The following is a 24,605-nucleotide window of genomic DNA, read 5'->3' as shown; positions in this document are numbered from 1 at the left end:
TAGCGATTCAGGGTCTGGAACTAGGTTACAGTATCCATACATTACATAAATTCAGGGAAACATATCATGTTCACTTGCATAAAGAGAGAGACACAGTCAGACTATATCTCTCATTTGCGCACACACAAACACGCACGCACGCACGCACGCGCACGCACGCACACACACACACACACACACACACACACACACACACACACACACACACACACACACACACACACACACACACACACACACACACACACACACACACACACACACAATTCCCTGACATGCACGCTGTGGCCCAAGCAAGAGGAGGAGATAAGCGGAGGAAGACCGGAGCAGGTGGAATGATAACAACAAGCAGCCGGCTAGGCGGGTCAGCAGCACAGCCACTAACATGTGTATTCTAATGTGATTTCCCATTACATAACCATAGCCAGCACACAGCTGCTGCACAACACACCATACAGTGGCTTTGGACGATGGGTGCTATGCACAAATGATCATGGCAGTAATGATTACTAAAATCCACCAAGACATTCTCTCTTCAAACCATGAAGAATAGTCTCCAAGCAGGCCTCAGCTATGTGAGGTAATATTGCTCCATGCAATGGGTATTTTATCTGGTGGAGAAATGATGAGCTCTAAATAGACTCAGTCAGGGTTCGAGTTATGTGGGGGCCAATGGGGGCTTAGCTCCCATAGTTAAAGTCTGGGACCCCCATAGTCAACAACCCCTGTGGGGTCTCTTTTTTTCTAAGTGTGTTTTTTTTTTTTTTTTTTTCTCCTCGTTTTTTTATTTCATGTTCCATTGGAAGAATTTATATTATTTATGTTAACTAGATATACTAAATAAACATGTTAGACAGTAAGACTGAACAATGACATCACACCGTTTAATCCTACTATTAATTTTATTATTATAAATCAGGCGCATTTAATGTGGGGTGTGAGTCTTCCTTTACCGTCCGGGTTATAACACACTCGCTGCAATGGTTCCTACCTTTCTCCCATAGCCGAGGAGGCCCTGGATGCAGACCTACCCAGCTGCGTGGTCTCGCCATGGCCTGGGCATGGGGTAAGCTAGGAACCACTGCATCGAGTGTTTGTTCTAGCCACGGCCCGGACGGCAAAGGAAGGCGGACAGCAACAAACAACCAAACAACGCTGTCTTGTAAGCAAGACTGTAGCCTTAGTGTGCCTGTGCCCGTGACAATGTTTTTTTTAGTAAATAAATATGAACCCGACCCGCCTTGTTTTGAGAAAGAAAAATACCCATTTTAGCCGACTTTATGCTGCCAGAACGGGAACTTTTGGCTGGATGGCTCAGAGCTCAGATGGAGGAATTGTGAAGGCTGAGCAATAATGGTGAGTTAATATGAACAGAAAAGACTGCCTGGAGTTGTCAACATAGCCAATGTGAAGCCCCAAAGACACCCGAATTAATATTGTGAAAGGAAAAATATGATTTAATATAGGAAAATACCCGTTTTAGCCGACTTTATACCCGAAAAATACCCGATTTAATATGATTTAATATAGGAAAATACCCGTTTTAGACGACTTTATACCCGAAAAATACCCGATTTTTTACGGGTATAAAGCTCTGGGGGCCCCTCCGCCGTTCGGCGCCGGCGGAGGGGCCCCCAGAGCTATGGGGGCCCTATTTTGGCGGCGCCGAAGAGTATAACTCGAACACTGGACTCAGTGTTTATTGTCTCCACCAGCCGAAGGCTGAGGGAGAGTATGTTTTCCCCTCCGTCCGTCCGTCCGTCCGTCCGTCCGTCCGTGCGTCCGTCCGTGCGTCCGTGCGTCCTCGCAGTTTGTGAACAGCTAATCTCAGTCACTGTTGGCCCGATCGCTGCCAAACTGAGCACACACACTCCCTGGATGCCAATCTAGAACCTCTGCCCCACATTTTTCAAATCAGCCTCATGGTGGCGCTATAACAGGCCGATTTGTGTGGCCTGGTTGTTACCAGCTAATCTCCGGCGCCGTTGGCCCGATCGCTGCCAAACTGAGCACACACACTCCCTGGATGCTAATTCAGAACCTCTGCCCCACATTTTTTAAATGAGCCTCATGGTGGCGCTATAACAGGCCGATTTGTGTGGCCTGGTGGAGACCTGTGCTCGTTTTGATATGTATTGGTCAGATATAGATACAGAGCCTACTACAGTTACTAAGATAGATGTCTTTGCCACTTATAGTAGCAGCAAAAAGGTTCCATGCTGGCCAGTGGTCTTCCAAAATAAAGCCAACCTGCAAGGCAGACAGTCATAATGTCCTCCTATGACTGTCATATTATGTCCTCATACCATCAGCAACATTCACAACAGAACACTGCCTTAAATAGAAAGTGATTGTGTACCTTTCTTCATCATTGTACATTTTGTTCCATAGATGTGGGCACTGTCAGGCATTATTGGAGGGAAAACAATGTCCAAGACATAATCTACAATACTGTAGATATTCTAGTCATACCAGCCAAAATCTTGTCCTGTCCTTATTTTGATTATACAATGGTCTACATAACAAAACAACATATACAACAGTGATGATGTAGCCATTGTCTGCAAGTACACATGTAATGTTAAGTAATGTAGGCTATGTATCTCTTAAACTAAGCCAAGGATCCCATTTTTGGAGCAGTGAAACTGCCTCCCATAGAACAGCTTTCAGTCTGTGGCTGGCTGGCTGGCTGGCCGGCCGGCCGTGTATGTCCGTAGCCTGACAATACCTCTAGTGGCCACACACACTAAAGGAGGGGCGCTGTTGAGCAGGCTAGGCACACTCAACACTCTCTCTCCCTCACACACACACACACACACACACACACACACACACACACACACACACACAGGGTATAGCTGCTCAGATTCACTGCTCCACTTCGAACAAGGTTTGATTTTTTCTACTGATGATAGTTTCCCCACCCTGGTTATATGAAGCTATACATGACAGTCGTATTGGCCAGAGTTCAGTGTGTGTGACAGAGATTAAACGGGGTTATATAACTATTGACCTGGCTGATAGAGCAGGCCTCCTGATCCTATACCACGCAGTACAGCGGCTTAACGAAGCGGCTTATACCGCTGGCATGACTCACTCACCCGCCCCAACCTTCAACATACCACACATAACACACATGGCATGGGGGCTACACATTGGAAACTATAACTCATCATATTCATGTTAATATCACGCCTGAATCGCACTATAAACGGCAAAAGCTTTAATGTATTCTATTCGGTTACAAACGGGATTATCAGCCTTGAAAGTAAATGGACAGAGAACGATGCATACATGCATCCCTATCCCCTCCTCCTACAGGTCTGGTCTTACCTTGGCTTGGTTAATGAGGAGCCCTACGAAAGTTGACACCAGCGCAGAGCCGGACATGCTGCCCTTCCTCCGCTTGATCTCCTGCTTCAGAAAGGGGAAGGCAGCCGGCGGACAGTCTTCGGGGACAGTGACCGTGTAGGAGTGTCGCAGGCTCGGCATGCTGCTGCTGGTTGTACCGGCGCGATGCAATACTATTCAGATGTTCAGTTCGGTTGTCGATCTTGTAGTTGCAGACAGTTAGATTTTTTTAAATATTAAATAAACTAATCTTTGTCGCTAACCATGAACGAGATAAATTACTATAGCTAGACTCTCAGTATTTTCCCGTTATATAGTAAACTTAATTGCCATGCATCCATTCACGTAACGGACAGTATAGCAATGTATAAGCGACGGACCTGTGGCGCTCCGTTTAAACTGAGTCTATAATAAATACACAACAATCTTTGAAATTATCAATCATAAATGAGCGGTTTCGTGACGGTCAAAAACACTGCGCGAACGCAATATCATTCTATTTCTACCAGTACTCCGTAACGACGTCCGTAATATCCAGTGTGTAAAAAATACTAGGTCTGACTGATGAGCGGAGTCTTGCTATTGAAGACCCGCCCCTCTCGACTCGCCTGCCTGGGTAAAGTGGGTCCACATAACAAACGTCACGCTGCCATTAGCCGGGAGGCCTTTTTTACGTCAAGCAGCAACACTGATCCATCCATCCATCCATGATCCATCCATCCATTCATTCATTCTGGAATAATCTCAAGGATTACTGGTGCATCTAAGGATGCATCATCATAATGGCCACATCCATATGCAGTGGTGTAAAGTAACTAAGTACATTTACTCAGGTACTGTACTCAAGTACAATTTTGAGGTATTTGTACTTTACTTGAGTATTACCAATTGCCATTTGCCAATACTCTTACTTCTACTCCACTAACATCTATCTTGGATCCAAATATTGTACTTTTATTCCACTACAATTAGGCTATTTGAAAACGTGTACTATTACTTTGGAGATATAATCCACTTTGGCCTTATTTTATACCTTGGCTATTTGAAAATAGCCGATCTACAAGCTCACAACGTGTCGCTTAAGTTGTAGATCTGTTATTTTCGCACACAGAAATACTTTTACTTTAGGTATTTTAAGTATATTTTGATGCCAATACTTTTGTACTTTTTCCACCCCTGTCCATATGCACATGGCAGGCCTGAGAGAGAGAGAGCTGGTCTAAATCAATGTTATAAATGGTGGTGTGTGACATAAATCATACACATTTTAACACATGTGTAAAATAGCCATTTTACATACAGCCACTGAGATAAAGGTTCACTGATATGAGTCAGACTTTAGCATTGAGATAAATATTATAGAGGAAGGAAGTTAAGTGCAGCCGCAGCAGTAGGCATACAAAAAACAGAGGCCCACTGAAAACCACACATTTAAACGACCGGTATACATTTTTGCCAGTTCCCACTTGTAAAAGAGACCATGTCTCAATGTGTTTTTACTGGTTAAATAAAATAATCTAAATTAATCATGTAGCATGGAAAGCCTGCTGTCGAGCAACGCAAAGACAGCTTGTTTGCAAGGTGTTCTCACCTCTGTTACTGTCTACAACGTCTAAATATATCTGGTTGATGACTGCTAGAGCGCAGTCTATGTCATAACATTTGTTAAATATAATCACTGGATTACTGCCTTTCAGTTTCATCACCTTGGTGAAGTGACACTATGATGTTCACACACCAAAGCATGACAGTCAGGATTTATCTGAGCACAGCATCCATCACATTGCCAAAAGAAAGGCTCTTTGGGGGGAGATATTATTAGGTCTAACCTGCAGTAACACTGGCTATTATAAATATCTCATGACATTATTGGAGAACTTGAATATATTTAATGAAATAGGAAATTACACATCTAATCATGATGAGAGAGAGATAAAAGTAAAGTTATAATGATTTCAATCATGTTTAACATGAGCCACTGCCGAAAACATTTATTCATTTGTAACTCTGAGAGGGTCCACTTGGTTACATTTTGGATTGTACTTTTGACTAAATTTGTAAGAAGGGTCTCAAGACCCAAAATTACAAAAATATAATAACTACTTAAACCCTATTTCAAATATAGCGGGGAAAACGCCTATCTATAAGCTCACAGCGTGTCGCATTGCAAGGCACTGTGAGCTTGTAGATCTGCTATTTTCACAAAAAAAATTAACATCTCTGAACATTTTATTGGAAATGTTCTAATCTAACCCATTTAGACCTAGAACTCCTATATGTTATATACAGTATGGCCTGCCCTATAGCAACATGACTTATTATAATTTTTACTTTTGAATACTAATGGTAGTATTTATTTACTTGAGTATATACTTTGTCCACCCCTGCTACCAATCTTCCCCAGCAGAGCTGTCTATGCTCCAGTGGACAGGGGGCTTACAGCGGAGCGGCCTACCCAACAACAAGGCCCCTGTGTGGGCTGAACCCATGTGTACAGGGGGAAAATAGCACCATACCTACCAACGTAACTCCCCAGCACAAATCTCATGACCCAGGCTCAAGCATGTGTACACAACAAATATGTGAAGAACACATTCCACTGCCAGGCACACTGTGTGAGTGTGAGTGTGAGTGTGTGTGTGTGTGTGTGTGTGTGTGTGTGTGTGTGTGTGTGTGTGTGTGTGTGTGTGTGTGTGTGTGTCTATGAAACATCCTCACGGTGGAAAACTACAGAGTCACAGGGAGCAAAGAATAGATGTTTTAATTTTAATCTCAGAGTTGAGCAATAGCCAAATACATCTGACATAGGTTCTCCCACTCTTGTTATCTCACTGAGGGAAGGAGCACACATACACATGTAAGCTAAAAAGGACATATTATACTAGTGATAATTTGCTTCCTGCATAATTGTAGCAAAGTCAGCACACATTGTTTTTTGGAGGCAGAATAATCAAATTCCAATTGTTGCTATTGGTCTTAAGCCTTTCACTACAACATGTACTTTTCAGCAGTACTGCAAGTTGAGGAACATAATATTCTGCTGTAAGTGTTGATATGACTAAAATATGATACACAGTCGTACCGGTTCCAGAACAGAATAAAGCATTCTGTGCAGCCATTGATGCAATTCAGTATTTTATGCCAACTGTTTACAGCCATCAGCCTGTTAGTAATGATCAAAATATTTGAATCAATTAATCCCAGTATCAGGTTTAACACATAATGATAGGAGCATTAAAAGCTACTATCTGGATTTTACCTTGATATAATTTAGCTGGATCACATTTATTTGATTGCGACCGAAAGTCGCAGTTTACTATGAGAAACGTCACAGCTTGTCCATGTCCGTCTGTCTGGACGTGTAGACATGTACACATTTTTACGGTCTATGGGTTTGCCGCTCTGACATCATGCTCTGATGTCACTGTGATGTCATGGGAACCACTTTAACAGAATGTCCCTGTGATGTCACACTAACAGAATCCCTTTTATGCCCATATATGGAGTTCCCTGATGTCATCAATATTAATGATGCCCTGTTAGAGAGATCCCTGTGATGCCAGGGGGAACAAATCCCTTTTACGCCCATATATGGAGATATGGAGATCCCTGTGATGCCAGGGGAACAAATCCCTTTTATGCCCATTTATGGACATCCCTGATGTCCACATCACTGTGGCGCGACCTCACCCTTTAGGGCGAGGTACGCTTGTCGCCCTGAGGTGTCTTACTATTACAATATGCATTCGTAAGGGCTTACGAAGTTGCCTTGCAATTATGCACTCTTTATGCTGAACAGTTTTGTGGGATCAAATACACATCACATTCATGTCCACTTTCTCTCTGTATTTACATTTCTATTTTCAAACTTCATGCACCGTACATTATGTTAGGAGACTCTAATGTTAGTTTGGGTTAAAGGGGTTAGGGTAAAAAATTAAAATAAATGTAAGCTCCGTGTCCAATTTACATTATAGGCCCAGCCCTATAATGAGGTGGGGAATTGTTTGGTATAAGTTGTCTCCATTAGAGTAACTTGAAGTTGTAATAATCTTAACCAATGTTTATGGTAGAGTATGTTAAAACAATATAATTAGCACATCTGCAGTGGTTGGAGGTGGAGCCTCCGTACTCTTCCATTGAGAAACATAGACCCTGGTGTCAGGTAGGACACCCTACTGGTTGACAACTAGTACTGCCTGAAGCTCATATCCAGACATTGAAGCGCAATATATCTGCCAAGTGAGGATGCTTGGTCAGGCGGATCAGTAGAAATGTGGTCTCTCTTGTTTTGCCTTATAGTTACATTGATAAGTACCTGTAGCCTATAACATTGAAATGACTGCATTGTCATTTATTTCCTATGTGGGTGTCTTATATAATATGTGAGTACCGGTACATTATTGTTTAATCTATGCCCTGAATCTTGAATAAACAAAACTGTGAAATGTGGTCTCTCATGCCTGAGCTTGAATCTGGGGTAGGACACGAAAACTATGGATTGCAGCTTTGACATAAATCTTCACACTCGGATAATGAAGTTTGTGATACCAGTATTGGAATTGGTGCAGGCTCTGATGCCTTAGATTTCTCCTCAGTTTAACAATACTGAACTGACCTTTTCATTACACTGACCCAGGCAAGACCATCACTGGGGGAAAAACTAAACCCGCCAAATCATACCAGAACCATTTTTAATAAGCTGTCTGATCAAGATGAGAAAGAGCAAGAAACAGATGGACTGAAAATATTATTGAAAGCGAGAGAGAGAGAGAGAGAGCGAGAGAGAGAGAGAGAGAGAGTGAGAGTGAGAGAGAGAGAGAGAGAGAGAGATAAATATATTTCACCCTTGTATGACACTGGTATTTCTGGAGTGTTTATAACAAGTGTGGGATCTATTACTTTGTGGCAGTCGAGCAGAAACCTCTTATCTCCATATTGAAATGTACTTTTCGTCAATGAATGCCTTGATCACACTGCAGTGTCACAAAAGTATAAAAGAAATTGCAGATCCACAAGCTTGTTGATCTGCTATTTTTGCTATTTCTTTATTTGAATCCTGAAAAGTAACAGTTTTGGACATAATGAGGTTTCCATCCGACAGTGACGATGTGTAGAACGGGGGGAATGAAAGTGAGGAGCTGACTCCAAACTTCGGAATAGGCGCGTTGCTACAAGACTTATGTGATTTGTAAAATAGCACAAATTATTGATGGAGGTTTCTGCCCAAAAGCAATGTTATACTGTTTACATATGAGGTGCCCTTTTCCTCCGTTTTCTATTTGAATAAGAGAGGGACAATGATCAGCACAATGAGAAGAGGTCCATGTATTGTTGCAAGGTGAACATGACCACCAGACATCAGCAGCTGCTATTTCTGAGTTCTGAGCAACTGAGGGACCATTAGGATAGTGTTGACCTTACTTTGCCAAAGCTATTTCTAGAGACTCGTTCACATTGCCATTAAGTGAGTCTAAAGCATCCATCTCACAACATGAAGAAAGTTAGCCTTGATTTTGTGAGTAGCGTTAAGCTCTGGAAACTACTTCCATCAACAACCTCCAACAACTATGTCTCTCTCATTCTATATGTGTATGTGTATATGTTACAGTATGTTTGGGTAACTCAGGACGTTCATTGTAAGAGCGCTTGTTTTGTCGTTCACCACACACTAATCACCACCAGATGGCGACGACAGCCATTCACTAGTGCAGGCGCTGACGTCACTCGTTTGCGACTCTCTTTCTTTATTTACTAGCCTAGCTCGGCGGTGTTTAGCCATTAGCTTAGCCATTAGCTTACTATGAGCGTTTATCGTGGGCTTGCCCAGGCCTTACGGCCTGGGCATAAATATAACGATTGCATTCACCACGGCTTCGTAACTCGCGCGGCCACTCGCGCCTGCGGCGCTCGGGGGCGAAGAGCAGGACCAAGGTCCGCTGGCCTTCGCGACGCTTGCAATGTCGTGGACAATCGAGCGGCTCCGCCTGGAGGACGTTGTTGTGGCGACCGCTTGTTCCGCCCCGTGCCGCACCACGAGTGCTCCGTTTCTCGACCGTACTGTTTCTCTAACAAACCGTTAGAGAGGACAGTGTCCTCTTTGCTTTGTGGGTGTACCCTGACAGTAAAGCCAGAAACAAACTCCACGCTAATACACAAACACAGATGCTTCAATCTATGCAAGATTGATTTAACGAGTTGTTGCATTCTGGAATGTATCACCTGAAAATCCTGACCAAAGCATGACCTGCGTTGTAGCGAGGGTTGCTACAGTACAGCAGGCAACAGGAAAATGAAGCAGTCTTAACTCTCATTAATACACTCTCAGAGTTTACAAATGTAACCAAATGAACCCACAAGGATCATATTTGGCCGTGAATGCAACAGAGCCAACACTCAATTGGGGCTCCTACCAATAACTATGTTAACATGCTGGACATAATCTCCCGCTCCACTTTCAGGTCTTGTGACTATCAGAAATATAACACCAAAGCATTAACTTTGGGTTGATGTCCCAAATGAGCGATGGCAAGAATGAGGTACATCCGCTTGTGTCCTGCTATGTTTGGAAGGACTGTGTAGAATGAGGACACATTGCTGTTAGTGACAGAAGAGTCAAGTATTAAGGCAGGATTCACAGTCTTTAATCTCAAACCATTGCCATGACCTCCATCCATTTATTACGCTTCAAACATGTGCTGCTTGGGCATGTGAGGCTCAAGCATGAATAAATATGTTGCGCTGGGACACGTTGAGCTTGTAGATTGGGTATTTAAAGCACAAGACACCAGCGCAAAATAAGTATTAAAAGGGAGTGTAAGTGACATATTAATTATATTTGTAAACTAGAAGCAGTGCTCTTCCGAGCACAAGTCTCTACCAGGTCAGGTAGGTTATTGTGCCACCTGGTGGCGCTATAATAGGCAAATTTAAAAAGGTTGACATGACTTCTCCGGCCTTTCACTGCAATCTATCGGATGCTGTAGTCATGATTTGAGGCATTTTGTTCCAAAAAGGTGTTTTGCAAAAGTCAAGCTGCTGGTGGCGCTATAACAGGCCAATGTGAAAAGGGTGGCATTTGTTCCTTGACCTAGTGGGAATGTGCATGCAAAATTTCACAGAAATCACAAACTGCAGTGCTTTTATGATTTTCATTTTGTTCAAAACGGACCAATCCATACAAAACCAAACCAAACTTTTTGTCGGAAAGGTCCGGTTCAACTTCGTCCGGGTCACTCGCAAATTCTGAAAAGCATAACCCTGAATTAGAGTTCGGAAAGCTGCACGTCGGAAAATCAGAACTCTCAGACGAAAGGTTTTGGAGAGAGTATGGACTGGCCTTTAGCCAATTAGGGTGGATTAGAGTGATTTTTGGATACAATCTGAAGGAGTAATATCAAAAAATTTGTTTTATTTAAATCGGCCTCCTGGTGGGGCTATAAAAGGCAGATGCGAAAAATGCAGGGCAAAGGTTTTCCCTTGGCCTCTAGGGAGTGCGCATATAAAGTTTTACACTGATCGGAGGAGTTATAGGTAAAAAAGTGAATGGGCCTGTTATATCGCCACCATGAGGCTGATTTGAACATTTTGAAGTGGCATTTCTTCCTCTGCCTAGAGGGAATGTGAGTGCACAATTTCAGCAACATTGCACGCTGTGTTCATGATGTTCAAAACGGACCAATCCTGCAAACTATGGAAGCCAATCTCGGTTGGAATATGGAAAATCCTACAGATCCATGTCGATCACTTGACTGTAGAGATACTGTATACCGATTCTTTTTGGACAAAATCTGTAGGAGTACTGTCCAAAAATGTGTTTTGCTAAAATGCGCTAGAACAGTGAAAAATGTGGGGCAGAGGTTCTGAATTGGCATCCAGGGAGATGTGCACAGTACAGTTTGGCAGCGACCGGGCCAACGGCGCCAGGGTGCAAAACATAGTCTCGCCCTGCCTTCGGCCTGGCGGAGACAAAAATATGTGTTAAATATCTCTAGATTCACATAGAAAGCATCAGTATAGTGTTTGTTCAGTAACATGGGTCTCCCTGTCTCTCCAGCTCTTGAATTTATTTAAGAGCTGGAGACATGGGGAGACCCCTGTTACTGCAAAACATTCAGAGTATAGAGCTTTATATCTAAAAAATGTTTTTTTAAATCATTTTTTGTTTTAATCAAAAAAGATATAACTTCTATTCAAGCCTAAAAACAACAGAGGTCATCATGGGATCACCGATGCCTTGGATGATTCATCATATTATATCATTGAGGGACTTCCTTTCATCATTCATTGATCTGCAGCGTTATTGCATAACAACCCTGCTTGTGAGTGTATTGAACTACAGTAGGATCTACCACAGAGCACACATCAAAAGCCCAAATGGCTGTCATTTTCACATTAGAGGGGTCGCTAATGGGAGCGTCAACTAACTGCGTCATCAAACGCACAAAGTCATTTGCGCTTAATTGCACATCCAGTCACATGTGCTATTTCACGCACGGTCAAACATTAGTTAGTAGTACACCCACATGACTGCATGCATGCACACACGCACACACACACACACACACACACACACACACACACACACACACACACACACACACACACACACACACACACACACACACACACACACACACACACACACACACAAGCGCGCGCGTAACGTTTGTATTATTATAAGTGTGAGGACATCAGGGCAGCAATTTTATGAATGTTACTATTACTATTACTTTTTCAATGGCATTTTAACCATAACCCTAAAGCTGGTTATAGCTGATCTACAAGCAAACAATGCACCACAATGTGATGCAATATGAGCTTGTAGATCTGCAACTTTGTGTATGTGACACCCACAAGCAACTAACTACTAGTAAGACACCTGAGGGTGGAATGCGACCTCAGGGTGACATGCAACCTCGTCGCACCAATTCTTGACTATCTGGCCAACCACAGCGTTTCTCTGACGATTCTAGGTCCAAATGCCCAACATCGAGCTTGACAAGGAGGATACCGCACATTGTACCTCATCCACCCTTTCTTCTCTCTCCTTTTGGTATCTTTATCCTCCTCCTCCTTTTTTTCTTTTGTATTCTTCTCTTTTTTTCACAGCCGCCCCCATATTTACTTTAGAAAATATATATTAAATTCTAAGAACGTTTCGAGTACCAGTTTGATACAAGAGCGAATAAGCGCTACACTTCAAGGAAGGAAGGAAGGAAGGAAGGTCACTCAAGTGACAAAGTTTTTCAGGGTAAATGCGACCTTCGGTCACAATAAATCAGTCAGAATTCTAACCCTAACCTATGAGGGGACATTTACTTCTCACATACTGTACAAGTACGCACGCACGCACGCTCTCTCTCTCTCTCTCTCTCTCTCTCTCTCTCTCTCGCTCTCTCTCTCCCATATATCAACTCAGTGCACTGTGATTGAGGTTGATTTTGCAGACTTAGTTAACAGCTTTGCTGGTCCAGATGCCCAATCCTGAGGGGGGCAGATGAGGTGATTAAACTTGATTGGAGTGACAAAGACCTGCTGTTCATTAACACTGGAAATATTCCCATCTGTGACATCTAATTAAAACTCTCCACCTCACACTCGCCCTGGCTGAGGGATGGCTGTTGATTACTTTGACAGGTTAATGATAATTGTGACCGTAGGTTGCATTTACTATGAAAATCTACAGCTCCTGTGCGTCAGTCAGTCAGTCACACCTCATGTCACGCTCCATATATGGCCAAGACAGAAAGTTACAACACACAGGTCTCAATATGTGAAGCTGACAATCATCACCTGGATCTCCATATATGAAGATCACGACACTGACCCCATCAAACCCTGGATAGCCATGGAGACGACTGGATCATCACCTAGATCTCCATATATGGAGCTGGCCATTACCTCTACAACTGACCTCAAGGACTCCAGATATGGATATAGCTGACCTGTTCTGACATCACAATGATGACTTGACCAGCTAAGGGTTAGGGTTAACCCTAACCCTAACCCTAGCTAACCCTAACCCTAACCCTAACCCTAACCCTAACGCAACGCGGAGGATTCTAACGCAAAGTGGAGATAACGTGTCCGACCACCTAAACTATGCCTAACCCTAACCCAAACCCTAAACCTAACCTCAGTAAAACTATGCCTAACCCTAACCCAAACCCTAACCTTAACCTCAGTAAAACTATGCCTAACCCTAACCCAAACCTTAACCTCAGTAAAACTAACATCACGGCACCTCCGTGCTGCAGTGCCACCATCGTGGATAGTGGCGTGATAGGTAACGTCGGGTGGCTGGTTAACCTTACATAGCGGTTTCGAATCCCACTTCGGGAATGACTTTTTTTTCCTTCTTCTTAGACCACTGGGCTTACCCAAAGCGTCCCCAACTTGAAGCAGTAGGCATACCCAAAGCGTCCCCTCTTGTGACGCAGTAGGGTCCTTGACATGGCGTCAGGTGTCTGACTACTTGGGGGTGAGAATATGTTGATGTGTGTGTGTGTGTGTGTGTGTGTGTGTGTGTGTGTGTGTGTGTGTCTCTGTATGCATACGTTGCCAGATTCATAGTTTAACTCCGGCTTTTTAACTGTGCCGTATTAATACTTTGACTGCCATAGTTTTTTAGTCAAACTAATGTTTGAATGTTTGAAAATGGTAAATGGCCTTTATCCAAGGTGCTTTACAGAGATTACATTCACCCATTAACACACACATTCATACACCTATGGCAGAGGACACCATACAAGGCACCAACCAGCTCACCGGGAGCAACTAGGGGTTCAGAGTCTTGCTCATGGACTCTTCGACACTAACTCAGGGGGAACTGGGTGGGAACCCTTTGGGAACCCTCCCTGTTCTAAGACGGCTCTTACCCCTGAGCCACATCTTGTAGGTAATTTTATTTTCAGTGAAGAGATTTAGTGTAGAGGGACAAAAGTAGCAGACCAAGTATAGAGCCATCAACTAATTATGGGGTTTATAGGGTATAAGAGGATAAACCTCAGAATGAAGATAATTTGATAATGAAAATGTGTGCAGGCCACTGGTACAGCCCACAAATCTTCACTTGTTTGACAACCAGGAGCTGTAGGCAGATAATGCTAAATTTAGCTAAATTGCTAAATTACCTCTGGGCTAAGAACAACAAGCTCATTTAGTTATCAATTAGTCATTGTTTTAACATAGCCCACTTTATAACATAACACATGCAGCCAGTTAGCACCTGGTCTTATTTATGGTGATTCAGTAAAAATAAATTATATTTTCAGTCATGTCAAGGTCATGTGTTGTATTGAAAATACACCCTAGTTGTATAAGACGTTTCTGTATGTTGCATCATGGCTGCATCAGCTCTCTCATTATCAAACCCTTATAATCCCTCATTGCTCCTTTCCGTTCTCCTTCATCATGCCCTCAAGCACTAACAAAATGTGCTCATCAAAAAGTGTCTTCAAATTCTGTCAATGGACAATAGTGGGAACAAACAGATAAGGAAAACATTACACATTTGAGGCCAGAGGCAGGTGTGTGTGTGTGTGTGTGTGTGTGTGTGTGTGTGTGTGTGTGTGCGTGCGTGCGTGCGTGCGTGTGTGCGTGTGCGCACGTGTGCGCGTGCGTGTGTGCGTGCGTGCATGTGTGTGTGTGTGTAATGACCAAAGGAAATTGTTGTACGGTAGCTCTTCAACAGCTTCATGTGTGTCTGTTTCCGAACAAATTTCTCCTCATGTATTAACACTTGTTCCCTGTACTGCTGTTAACTCCTCTGCAATCTTCCTCCCATCTTACATCTACTCTTCACATGTACAGTACGTATCCATTGGGGCTAATCCCGATGGGAAGTGGGTCAATTCACTCTCTGAGTCTGACCTCCATACAGGAACTAGGGTCATTAATACTGGGAACAGAGTGCAGTTTAGTGGCCCAAAGACATGGCTCATCAGAGCCTAGCTTCGCTTTGAGAGGTGTTAGCAGGCTGATTGCAAGGGGTCAGGTCAGGTATCCATGCTCATTTGTCACACAAGTAGGGGTGAGAGAACAGCTTGCACCCATTAGAATAACAACCTTTGGCCTGGACAAATAGCATCACTTCCCCATTCTAAAATCAAACATTAAAACAACACTAAACTGTGAAACGTTGGATCCTTAACTTGGTTGCTTTTTAAAATGTTTGGGCAATTATGTACAGTGCTTTTGAGTGATGTGAGCAAACCTTGCAAACAAGATAGAGGCGAGTGTGTGAGGAAGGATGTAACACCCTGTGGTAAACCAGGGTATCTCTAAATCCAGTGAAAATATATGTAAACAACAGCACCCCCACCTGGTAATAGAAAGCCATTTCACTGACTACATAGGGGCATGGGTAGTGCTCATACAGACATTAAACAAGTGCAATGTTATCCTTCCGTTTTATATTATAAACAATGAGGAGGACCCATGTCAACCCTCCATGAGTCCTCTGTCAGTCATGTTTAGCGCATGACTCCCGAACTGTACTGTACAGTACAGAAAGGCAGCCATCTTTGAGCCAGTATGTGTCTTTTGCAATTTTACCAGTTGGCTAATAGGCCATTTTACAAAACAAGTTTTTATTTCAGCTGTTCACTTGTTTAAAAGCTTTTGCACACCTAGAGAGAATGTCTCTGTGACAGGTGTGTAGGCAAGGCACACAATGAACAACAGAGAACAGTAAAACTACCTGCCCACTGCCCGACTTGCACAGTACAGGAGCCATCTCATCATTATTGATACGTGTGAAAGTTTACTCCTGTACCATGTCAGGCAGTGTGTGTGTGTGTGTGTGTGTGTGTGTGTGTGTGTGTGTGTGTGTGTGTGTGTGTGTGTGTGTGTGTGTGTGTGTGTGTGTGTGTGTTTTTTTTACTTTTCTTTGTTGTTCCCTCCCCAACTTAAAATGAACACTCAGGAATGTGTGCCAGCCAAAGGTTGCATTGTGTGTTTGGCTTGGTATCTGGTTCTAATATCGACCCTGGATGAGTGTAGGTCTTCTTACCGTGGAGTCCTGGGTGGGCGAACTAGAGTGTCCATTGCTGCTTGCCTCCCGTGATGAAGAGGAGTTAAACCTGCTGCTGCTGCTGCTGCTAAAGGCCTCATTTGTGGAGCTTCGTGAAAGGGCCTCCTGAGTGGAGCTCCGGGACAGGCCTGTTTGGCCCAGGCGAGAACTGCTGCTGATGTACGAGTCGGCCACATCAGTGGCCCGGCTGCGATAGCTCCTCAGGGCACTGCTGGAGGAGGAGGAGGACGACGGGTCGGAGATGCCCAGAGCAGACAGGTCCCTACTCAGGTCGCTCTGGGACACAGACTTGCGTCGGAGTGAGATACTAGAAGACGTTGGCGAGGAGGAGAGGTAGCTGGACTGGGCTGAGGGAGTGGACGAGTAGGAACTGTAGCTGGAGTAGGCCGACCCCCCGCTAAGCCCTGATCCTAGGTAGCCCTTGATGGGGGTGCGGCTCAGGCTCTCGCTGCGGCGGCTGCTGATGCTGCTGCTGCTGCTGCCAAGGATGTCTGTGCGGGGGACAGTCCGGCCCCGGTCGCGGTCCGGATCCGACGAGGTGCTGTAGTTGCGTGCGCGGGCTGCGGAGCCGCTCAGGTAGCTTGAGGAAGAGTAGCCTGAGGAGGAAGACGAGGTGGGCGACTTATAGGAGGACAGCTTGTCCCGCTCGCTATAGGAGCTGAGGCCCGGCGTCAGGGAGGAGCCATACGAGCTGTAGTGGCTGGTGTAGGAGGAGCCGGTGTAGCGCTTGGCTGTGGAGGAGACGCGGGACATCGTGCTGCTGCTGGGTTCTGCTCAGCCACCGGAGAGGGACAGCCTCTGGAAGAACACATCGACTGCAGGAGGAACAGACATGAGCTCAGTATGAGTTCAACAACGGAATCAGTGAAAAAGTGTGATTTATTCTTTGTAGTATGACGGTGTTGCTAAGCGAAAATAGGTGATCCACTAGCTTGTGCACCGCTGTATTCTCACCCCACAACACCAGCATACGACGCTGTATAAATTAAGCATTACAGTATGTTATGAGTACATTGTTTATTCTCATTTGTTTTTGTAGAGCAGGTCAATGTGTTATTAAAAAGATTAAATTATTCAAAAAGAATCATTATGTATATCAAACTACAAACCTACAGCGTCGGTGTGGAGCAGTATTATTCTTATTTCAGGAAGAACAGGACACTTGAATAGGACACTGATATTGTTATTGACTATTAGAAATATTAGAAAAAGTCCATAGATGTTCAAACATTCTGATCAGGTCGGACAGGTCCATAGAATGCCAAAATGCAGACAATGTTCTGCCACTATGAACTACGCTAGAGGCTGATTCAACAATCTTGAGTAGCAGACAGTATGTACAAGTTATATGATTTTACTGTTTGACAATAAAATAAAATAAAATACTTTAAAGTAATTAAAACAAAACACATTTGACTAGAGCTATTGAAGAAGGAATGAGATCCTCATGGTAGCTCTAATTTCCATGCCCGCTCCTAAGTCTACAAATTGTAGTCCATCAATTCAGGTATGCTGTACCATATAAGCAGGGCAGTTACTGCTAAGATAGCTTAGTTGTGTTTCAGTACTTTGGAATAATTTCTTGAAAATGACTGGCTTGATTGATTGCTATATAATAATTGGCTGAGCCCTTTCATGCTCATCAGACAACACATTCTCAGTACTCACTCCCAACTCATCAGATGCTGACATCTGGGCAACATATGACCGAATGTTCAATGCATGTTGATGAGGACTGAATCATTACTGATTCCAACTATATTGGTATGCAAATAGAATGTCTGGCACACTGCTTGGCATGGCCACTTGCTCGGCTGGTGCCACACAGGGCTCACATCCACCTCTGACGGCGTGCCTGTGTTGTTGTAATTAGTTTTCAATCGCACATCCACATCCACATTCCATTAATTGTCAGTCACAAGACTCTACTGATGAATGTTGAAAGATGATGCTACTGGGGTACCCACCACAAGTACATTGACCCAGTGACACCAATGGGGTCCTGACCAAGTGTCAGGTTGCCCCAGAGAATGAACTCTTGGAAACCCCATGACCTTTCTTCTAGCAATACGTTAGAAAATATAGCTCAAGATATCTAAAAATCGAATGGGTAGATTCAGATTGAGATTGCCTTGCCTCAATAAAACACACTTTGAGCCCAAAGAAAATGTCTCCCTGGAATTTTGCAGCAAAGGCCACTAACAGGCGTTGTCTTGTTTCACTCTTATCCATGTACTCCACTGTACTGGCTTTGCTGCATCCATGTTAAAAACACAGTAAATTTGCAAATCAAGTAAGATGACATCAACTCAATGCAGCCATACATGACTCTGTGAAAGAAATGACACAGTACCGTGCAATGTCATCAGTATTCTGTCCAGATGAGATAGCATTGGATCTCTGCCCACACAGCATCGCTAGCATGCTTACTGACGCACTATAAAGCATGCATGACTTGCTGATGTATCTGTGATGCAAAGCGCAGCATCTTATACCAATCCTTTACATCCCTACAGGGAATTAGAGCATGGAGGCCAAAACTGTAGCAGTAATGTAATATTATTGTCTGTGGAACAAGTTACTTTCATATTCACCTAATTGTAGGACAATACTCAGAGGTCATGTGTAGTGGTTAGGAACCTCTGCCAGCATGTAATCCCATGTGAGTCCTGTGGGTGCTGTTTACCTCTAGCCTAGCACAGCTAAACTCTATCCACCCATGTTAACACAAGGGAGAAAGATACCCACGCAGTTAACTGCAGTGTGAATATACTGGTAGTATGGCTAGTTTACCTCTACCCCTCTTTCCAAGATGGCCAATGTGGGATCACTTTGATTCTCTATCAGCTCTCTTACTGCTACTTTGATAAATTATAGTAATAATTATAGTAGAGTTAAAGTTTAACAATTGTACAGATTATTCTGTCTCCGTCAAAAAGTGGACCAAGCCTATTTGTGGCAGTGTGGGAAATCAACACCAGCTACAAAGCCACGTGCTGGCATGTTTTGGCAGGTGGCTTTGAAGTTTGTTGACTCCACCAACCACAAGGCAGGTTTTTGAAGTTATGGCAGTGGTTAAGTTAAAAAAGCCATTCACTGTCTTTTTCTTGTTTTAGTTTTGCAGCCAGTGTGACAGGGAGAGTAAAACCTTAGTTTCCTACACAGCATCTAATACTGAAAAACATTCTGTCTGCCCAACACCTATTATTTCTGTCTCTCTCTCTCTCTGTGTACTATGACATACATGATGTGTCCCATGGCTGTAATGCGAGAGCTGAATGTTGGAGGTTAGGCTGCTGGGTAGTGGGGGCACGCAGGCAGGCAGCACAGTCTATTCCTGTGTCGACTTATAGGCAGAGACAGCTAGGCTCTTGTTCACAACGCAGCGCAGCGTCTGAATAAATAAAAGTATCTGGTGTTGTTTATGCGTGTTAGGTTCAGTGGGGGAGGCTCCTATTTCTTTAATCTCTCTCTCTCTCCCCCATCCTCTCGCTCTCTCAGTTCCCTATCCTCTCTCAGTGTGCCCTCCCTTCCTCTCTTCTCTCTCTCCCAGTGTCTCTACTTCTCCTTAAAGTACCTCTGTTCTCTGCTCCCTCCCTCTCTTACCATAGGGTTATCAATAATTCAAGATATGGATGTGGAGTCGGCAGACAGGCAGGAGGCTGACCAAAACACCACTGCTCTGTAGAGGCTGTGAAGCACCGCAGGGGCTGATGCTAAGCTAGGCTAACAATATCAACAAACCTGTAGCTACTGCCTCAATGTATTTTCATAACTTAACGAATGAGTTCAGGAAACACTGAGAAATCTAAATAGCAGCAGTCCTCCTTTTAGTAAAGGAGGATCCTACAGACTGGTGTCCTGTCAGTACAATCAAGGAAGGGGGGGGGGGGGGGGCACTGAAGTGAGTGAATTCCTTAATTAAGCATTAAAGAACTATTTTATACATTGTCGTACGATGGTGGTATGCATACAGTTAAAAATATCCAATCGATAAGGTGATAATGCATCGCAGACATAACCTCGTAAACCAGCCTCCTCCAGAAGTATAAATTCATTTTGAATTTAGATTTCTGGGGGAGGCTGGTTTATGATGCTAGCAGTTACACGTTGTGAGCTTGTAGATCTGATTTATTTGAAAATATTTTAGATTTATTTTGCCTCTAATGACAAAAAGGGGCACAAGGTTGGGAATGTGGTTAACAGGCCTAATCATTTACAGTTCTGTATCATGTATTCAAAGTGCTAAAGTACAATGTGCAAAGAAAATATTTCCTTTTCTTGCTTACTTCCTCAAATCCATGAATTTGAAAAGGATTTTTGCAAATAGCTAAACAGGTCTTCCCCAGAAGAAGGGTGTGTGCTTCTACATCAGTCAGACTATCAGAGAGCCTTGAATCCTGTACTACTGTGTACAACACCTTTGGCTAAATAGCCTATAACTGTCTAACTGCCTTGTCCATAGACATATGTAGACTTTATTTTCACAGCTGTCTTCTTGTCAGAGGCCCAGCGTACAGCTTAGTGAAACAAGCTTGGGCTAGCCTGGCGGGCAAACTATTAAGAAGGAAAAGCAAACAAGAACACATACCTGTGGGAGTAGGAGTACATAACAATATGGACAAGACATGAGAGATGGATAAGAGCATGGGAAATGTATATAACTTCTAATACAGTTATGTATCCGTGGAAACACATGTACACTAAGGCTTGGTGTAGTCATGGACTCAGACCTGAATTTCAACAGCCACACGAAGGCAATTACAAAGTCAGCCTATTATCACCTTATCAAGTATTCGTATTAGGTTAATCAAAGGAGTTAGGTCTCAGCAGGATAATATATATATATATATATATATATATATATATATATATATATATTATAATTATAATAAAGACAGCAGCAGTTGATTCAGAACACTTTTTCTCAAGTTTTTGCTAAGACAAAGAAATTGTATCAATATCACTCAAGCGCTCAGATCTTTATGCTGGCTTACTAAAAAATATTAATTTACAATGACTACTGTAAGTTTAGAAAGTGTTGAATAGTTTAGGGCAAAAAACTATTCTGATTTTCTGCTATGTTATTATGAACCATCCAGACCTCTCAGGTAATCTGGGACAGGTCTGCTCTCTGTCTCCAGAGTCAAAACTAAATGTGGAGAAGCAGCGTTCGGTTTTTATGCACCTCATATCTGGAACAAACTCCCAGAAAACTGCCATTCTGTTACATCTTTCAGTTCTTTGAAATCAATTCTGTCAACTTTTTTGTTTGCTACTGCCTTTTATAGAGGCTTTTGATTTAATTAACTTCTTTCATGTTTTAATTTAGCTTATTCTTATTTTCCATTCTCTTAACTCACTGAAAACAACTTTTAATTGTATTGAAATGTCCTTTTATGGTGTGTTTCTTTTGCACGTTGTCTTAATACTTTCTTACGCACTCGGTGCCGCGCTGTGAGCTTGTATATCTGCTATTTTTCAATAGTTAAAGCATAAAATAATGATACACCGTTCTAAATGGGTTAATGTTTTGTGTTGTGATGCCTTGCCTTGTTGAAGTGTGGTTATACAAATAAACTTGGCTTGCCTTGCCTGCACGCACACATGCACACTCTCTTGACTACCCTGCATTTTCAGCGTCCCTTGAGGTAATACCAACAGTAGTTACCATAGCTACCATGGCAACACACTGCATTTGTTTGCTCACTACCAATGCAAAAAAAAAGCTTTAATAGTACTAGTAGTGTATTCCAACACAGCTTAGCCCTGTGTGCTGCTGTCAGGACTGTAGCCTGATGTCTGACTCCCTTTACCTCCTTATAGAGAACTACTAGAGAAATCTTATCTCAAATGTAACGTTTTTTCCATGCAGACTGCATAGCATTGGGACAAAATATAATATTTTACTAATCATAAGATGAAATGACAATAAAGAATAGAACAGAACAGAATGTTTTTAGTTGTTAGAATTACTAGTGCAATAGTTACTCGAACTAATCGATTTTATCAATTATAAAATAGTAACAAAAAAATGCAGATCTACATGCTCACAAGGTGTTGCGATGCAACACCATGTGAGCTTGTAGACCTACTTTCGCGTGACACTGTTGTACAACAAAGTATAAAAGAGGGCTTAAGTGGATAATCAGACTAATTGATTTAGTTGATTATAAAAAGTAATCAATTAATAATACATATTTTTGCACTGATTTGTTGACATATAATTAGTTTTTATTATCCAAATAAAAGTCCTTCTTGATAATTCTATTGATCGAATCAGTAATGGATAGAATAATCTCTAAGCAGATAATGGATTGTTGCAGCCCTAGTTAGAATGTTTTAGTCCAGTGCGAAAGTTTGACTTTGGGACTCTGGATTTATATTACCATAATGAATTAGAGAATACCACATGTGTGTATTGCACTCCATCAGATTTATTACAGAACACGCTTTGCCCTCATTTCCTCCTCTCCCATTAGCGAAAACAGCCAATTTCAAGTGTGTGCTACGGATCAATCCGGGTTTAGGAGTGTGTGCTTGCGGGCACGTGTGTGTGTGTGTGTGTGTGTGTGTGTGTGTGTGTGTGTGTGTGTGTGTGTGTGATGACGCAGCCTCCCACACTGACATACCCGGGGGTGACATTGCATGGGGAATGTAGAATCAGCATGGACACTCGGGGGTGCGTTAATGTATGTTCCTGCTTACGTGTGGAGCGTGTGGAGTGTGTGTGGAGTGTGTGTGTGTGTGTACGTGTGTGTGTGTGTGTGTGCGCGTGTGTGTGTGTGTGTGTGTGTGTGTGCGTGCGTGTGTGTGTGTGTGTGTGTGTGTGCGTGCGTGTGTGTGTGTGTTTATGAAGAAAGGGCATGTAGAAATGCTGTGCTGTTGTAAACTGGGGATACATTTACTGTAGCTGAGTCAATGCCGTTTCAAGGCCTGAGTAGTGTGTTTTATACCAGTGATTAGGTTCTGCTGCTGACTCCCTGCAGACAGAAACAAGGCTGCAGATATCAAACAGAGGTGCAAGACACAAGCACACTCACATCTACAGTAAAAGGCCTACTCTAGCAATACAGTTTGGCAAATAAGCTCTTTGGTCTTTAACCACGTAGACCTAAAGCTGATTCTAAACACGGCTTCTAAATCCTAACCTAAGTTTTTGGAAAAATCTATATTTTTTATTCAAATTATATTTGATTTTGTTTTTTGTGGGGTTTTTTGTTTGTTTATTTTGTCTGAGCTTTGTTTTTGTTGTTGCTTTGTATGTATAAAAAAAACGGAAATAAACATATTGTTAAAAAAATATATATATATATATATATATTTGATTGTACAGTTTAGTATAAAAACGGCCACATCTTGTCTCTGTGTAACGTCTCAGTGTCACCTCTCTGTATACCGCTCAGTTTGATGCTCTGACATCACTGAGATGTCAGGGGAACCACACTTAACAGAATCCCTTTTATGCCCTCATATGGAGATCCCTGATGTCATCAATATTAAGCCCATATCTAACATGACTTCATATGGGAATGCCCATATATGGAGTCCACATCGGCCACATACCACACTAACAGAATCCATATAGGTCCAAGACAGATGGCCAAGACAGCCCATATCTGTGTGGATGACAGACAGACAGGGATCTCCATATATGGGCATAAAAGGGATTGTATGTATGATGTCATATGACTTTCAAATAACAAATAACTGTTTGGGGTCTCACAGCATATCTACATAAACATGGATCTCCATATATGGGTATCAGGGGCCTCCATATACGGGTAACTGGTTCAATATACATCACTGGCCAGATGGCCAAGACATTTAGGGCGATGTCACTTTTCACCCTATATTGTTTTTGCCGGGCGGAAACCTTGTATTTCCAAAACCGGTCAGTTTTTATTATAATTTTTAAAACGATTTAAAATGGTGAAAATATCCGATCTACAATGCTTGTAGATCTGCTATTTTCACTGCTTTTGTGTGACATTCTTGTCATACGAGGTTTCTGCCCGACAGTGACGATATATAGTAACAACTAAAATGACACAGACGCTGTCCCGGATTGAAAGGTATAACAACATAAAGGCTTTCCAAGTCTAAATGGGTTAAAAACCCTAAATAGGCCTGTAAGTTGACTGAATTCCCCCTCTGCTCTAGTCTATACCAGGCCCCCTCCTGTTTTTATGTTGGCCGAAAACAGCTGATCTACAAG

At 42.8% G+C, this 24,605-nt stretch overlaps 1 protein-coding gene across 4 annotated transcripts in view; it reads right to left on the bottom strand.

Annotated features, from left to right (window-relative positions):
• usp2a (ubiquitin specific peptidase 2a) overlaps nt 1-24,605 on the bottom strand; it is a 50,915-nt gene that overhangs the window by 24,407 nt on the left and 1,903 nt on the right. For 2 of the 4 annotated variants that reach the window (XM_080732304.1, XM_080732305.1), the window contains exon 2: nt 16,367-17,202. In XM_080732304.1, coding sequence (XP_080588430.1) covers nt 16,367-17,140 — 774 coding nt within the window. In that variant the 5' untranslated portion in view covers nt 17,141-17,202. Of the gene's footprint in view, nt 1-3,333; nt 3,644-16,366; nt 17,203-24,605 lie in introns of those variants that run through there. The other 2 variants (XM_080732306.1, XM_080732307.1) reach the window with 1 other exon arrangement.

The sequence above is a fragment of the Nannobrachium achirus genome (genome assembly GCF_963921795.1).
Source record: "Nannobrachium achirus genome assembly, chromosome: 8".
Lineage (NCBI taxonomy): Eukaryota > Metazoa > Chordata > Actinopteri > Myctophiformes > Myctophidae > Nannobrachium > Nannobrachium achirus.
This window is presented reverse-complemented; position numbering and strand designations above follow the sequence as displayed.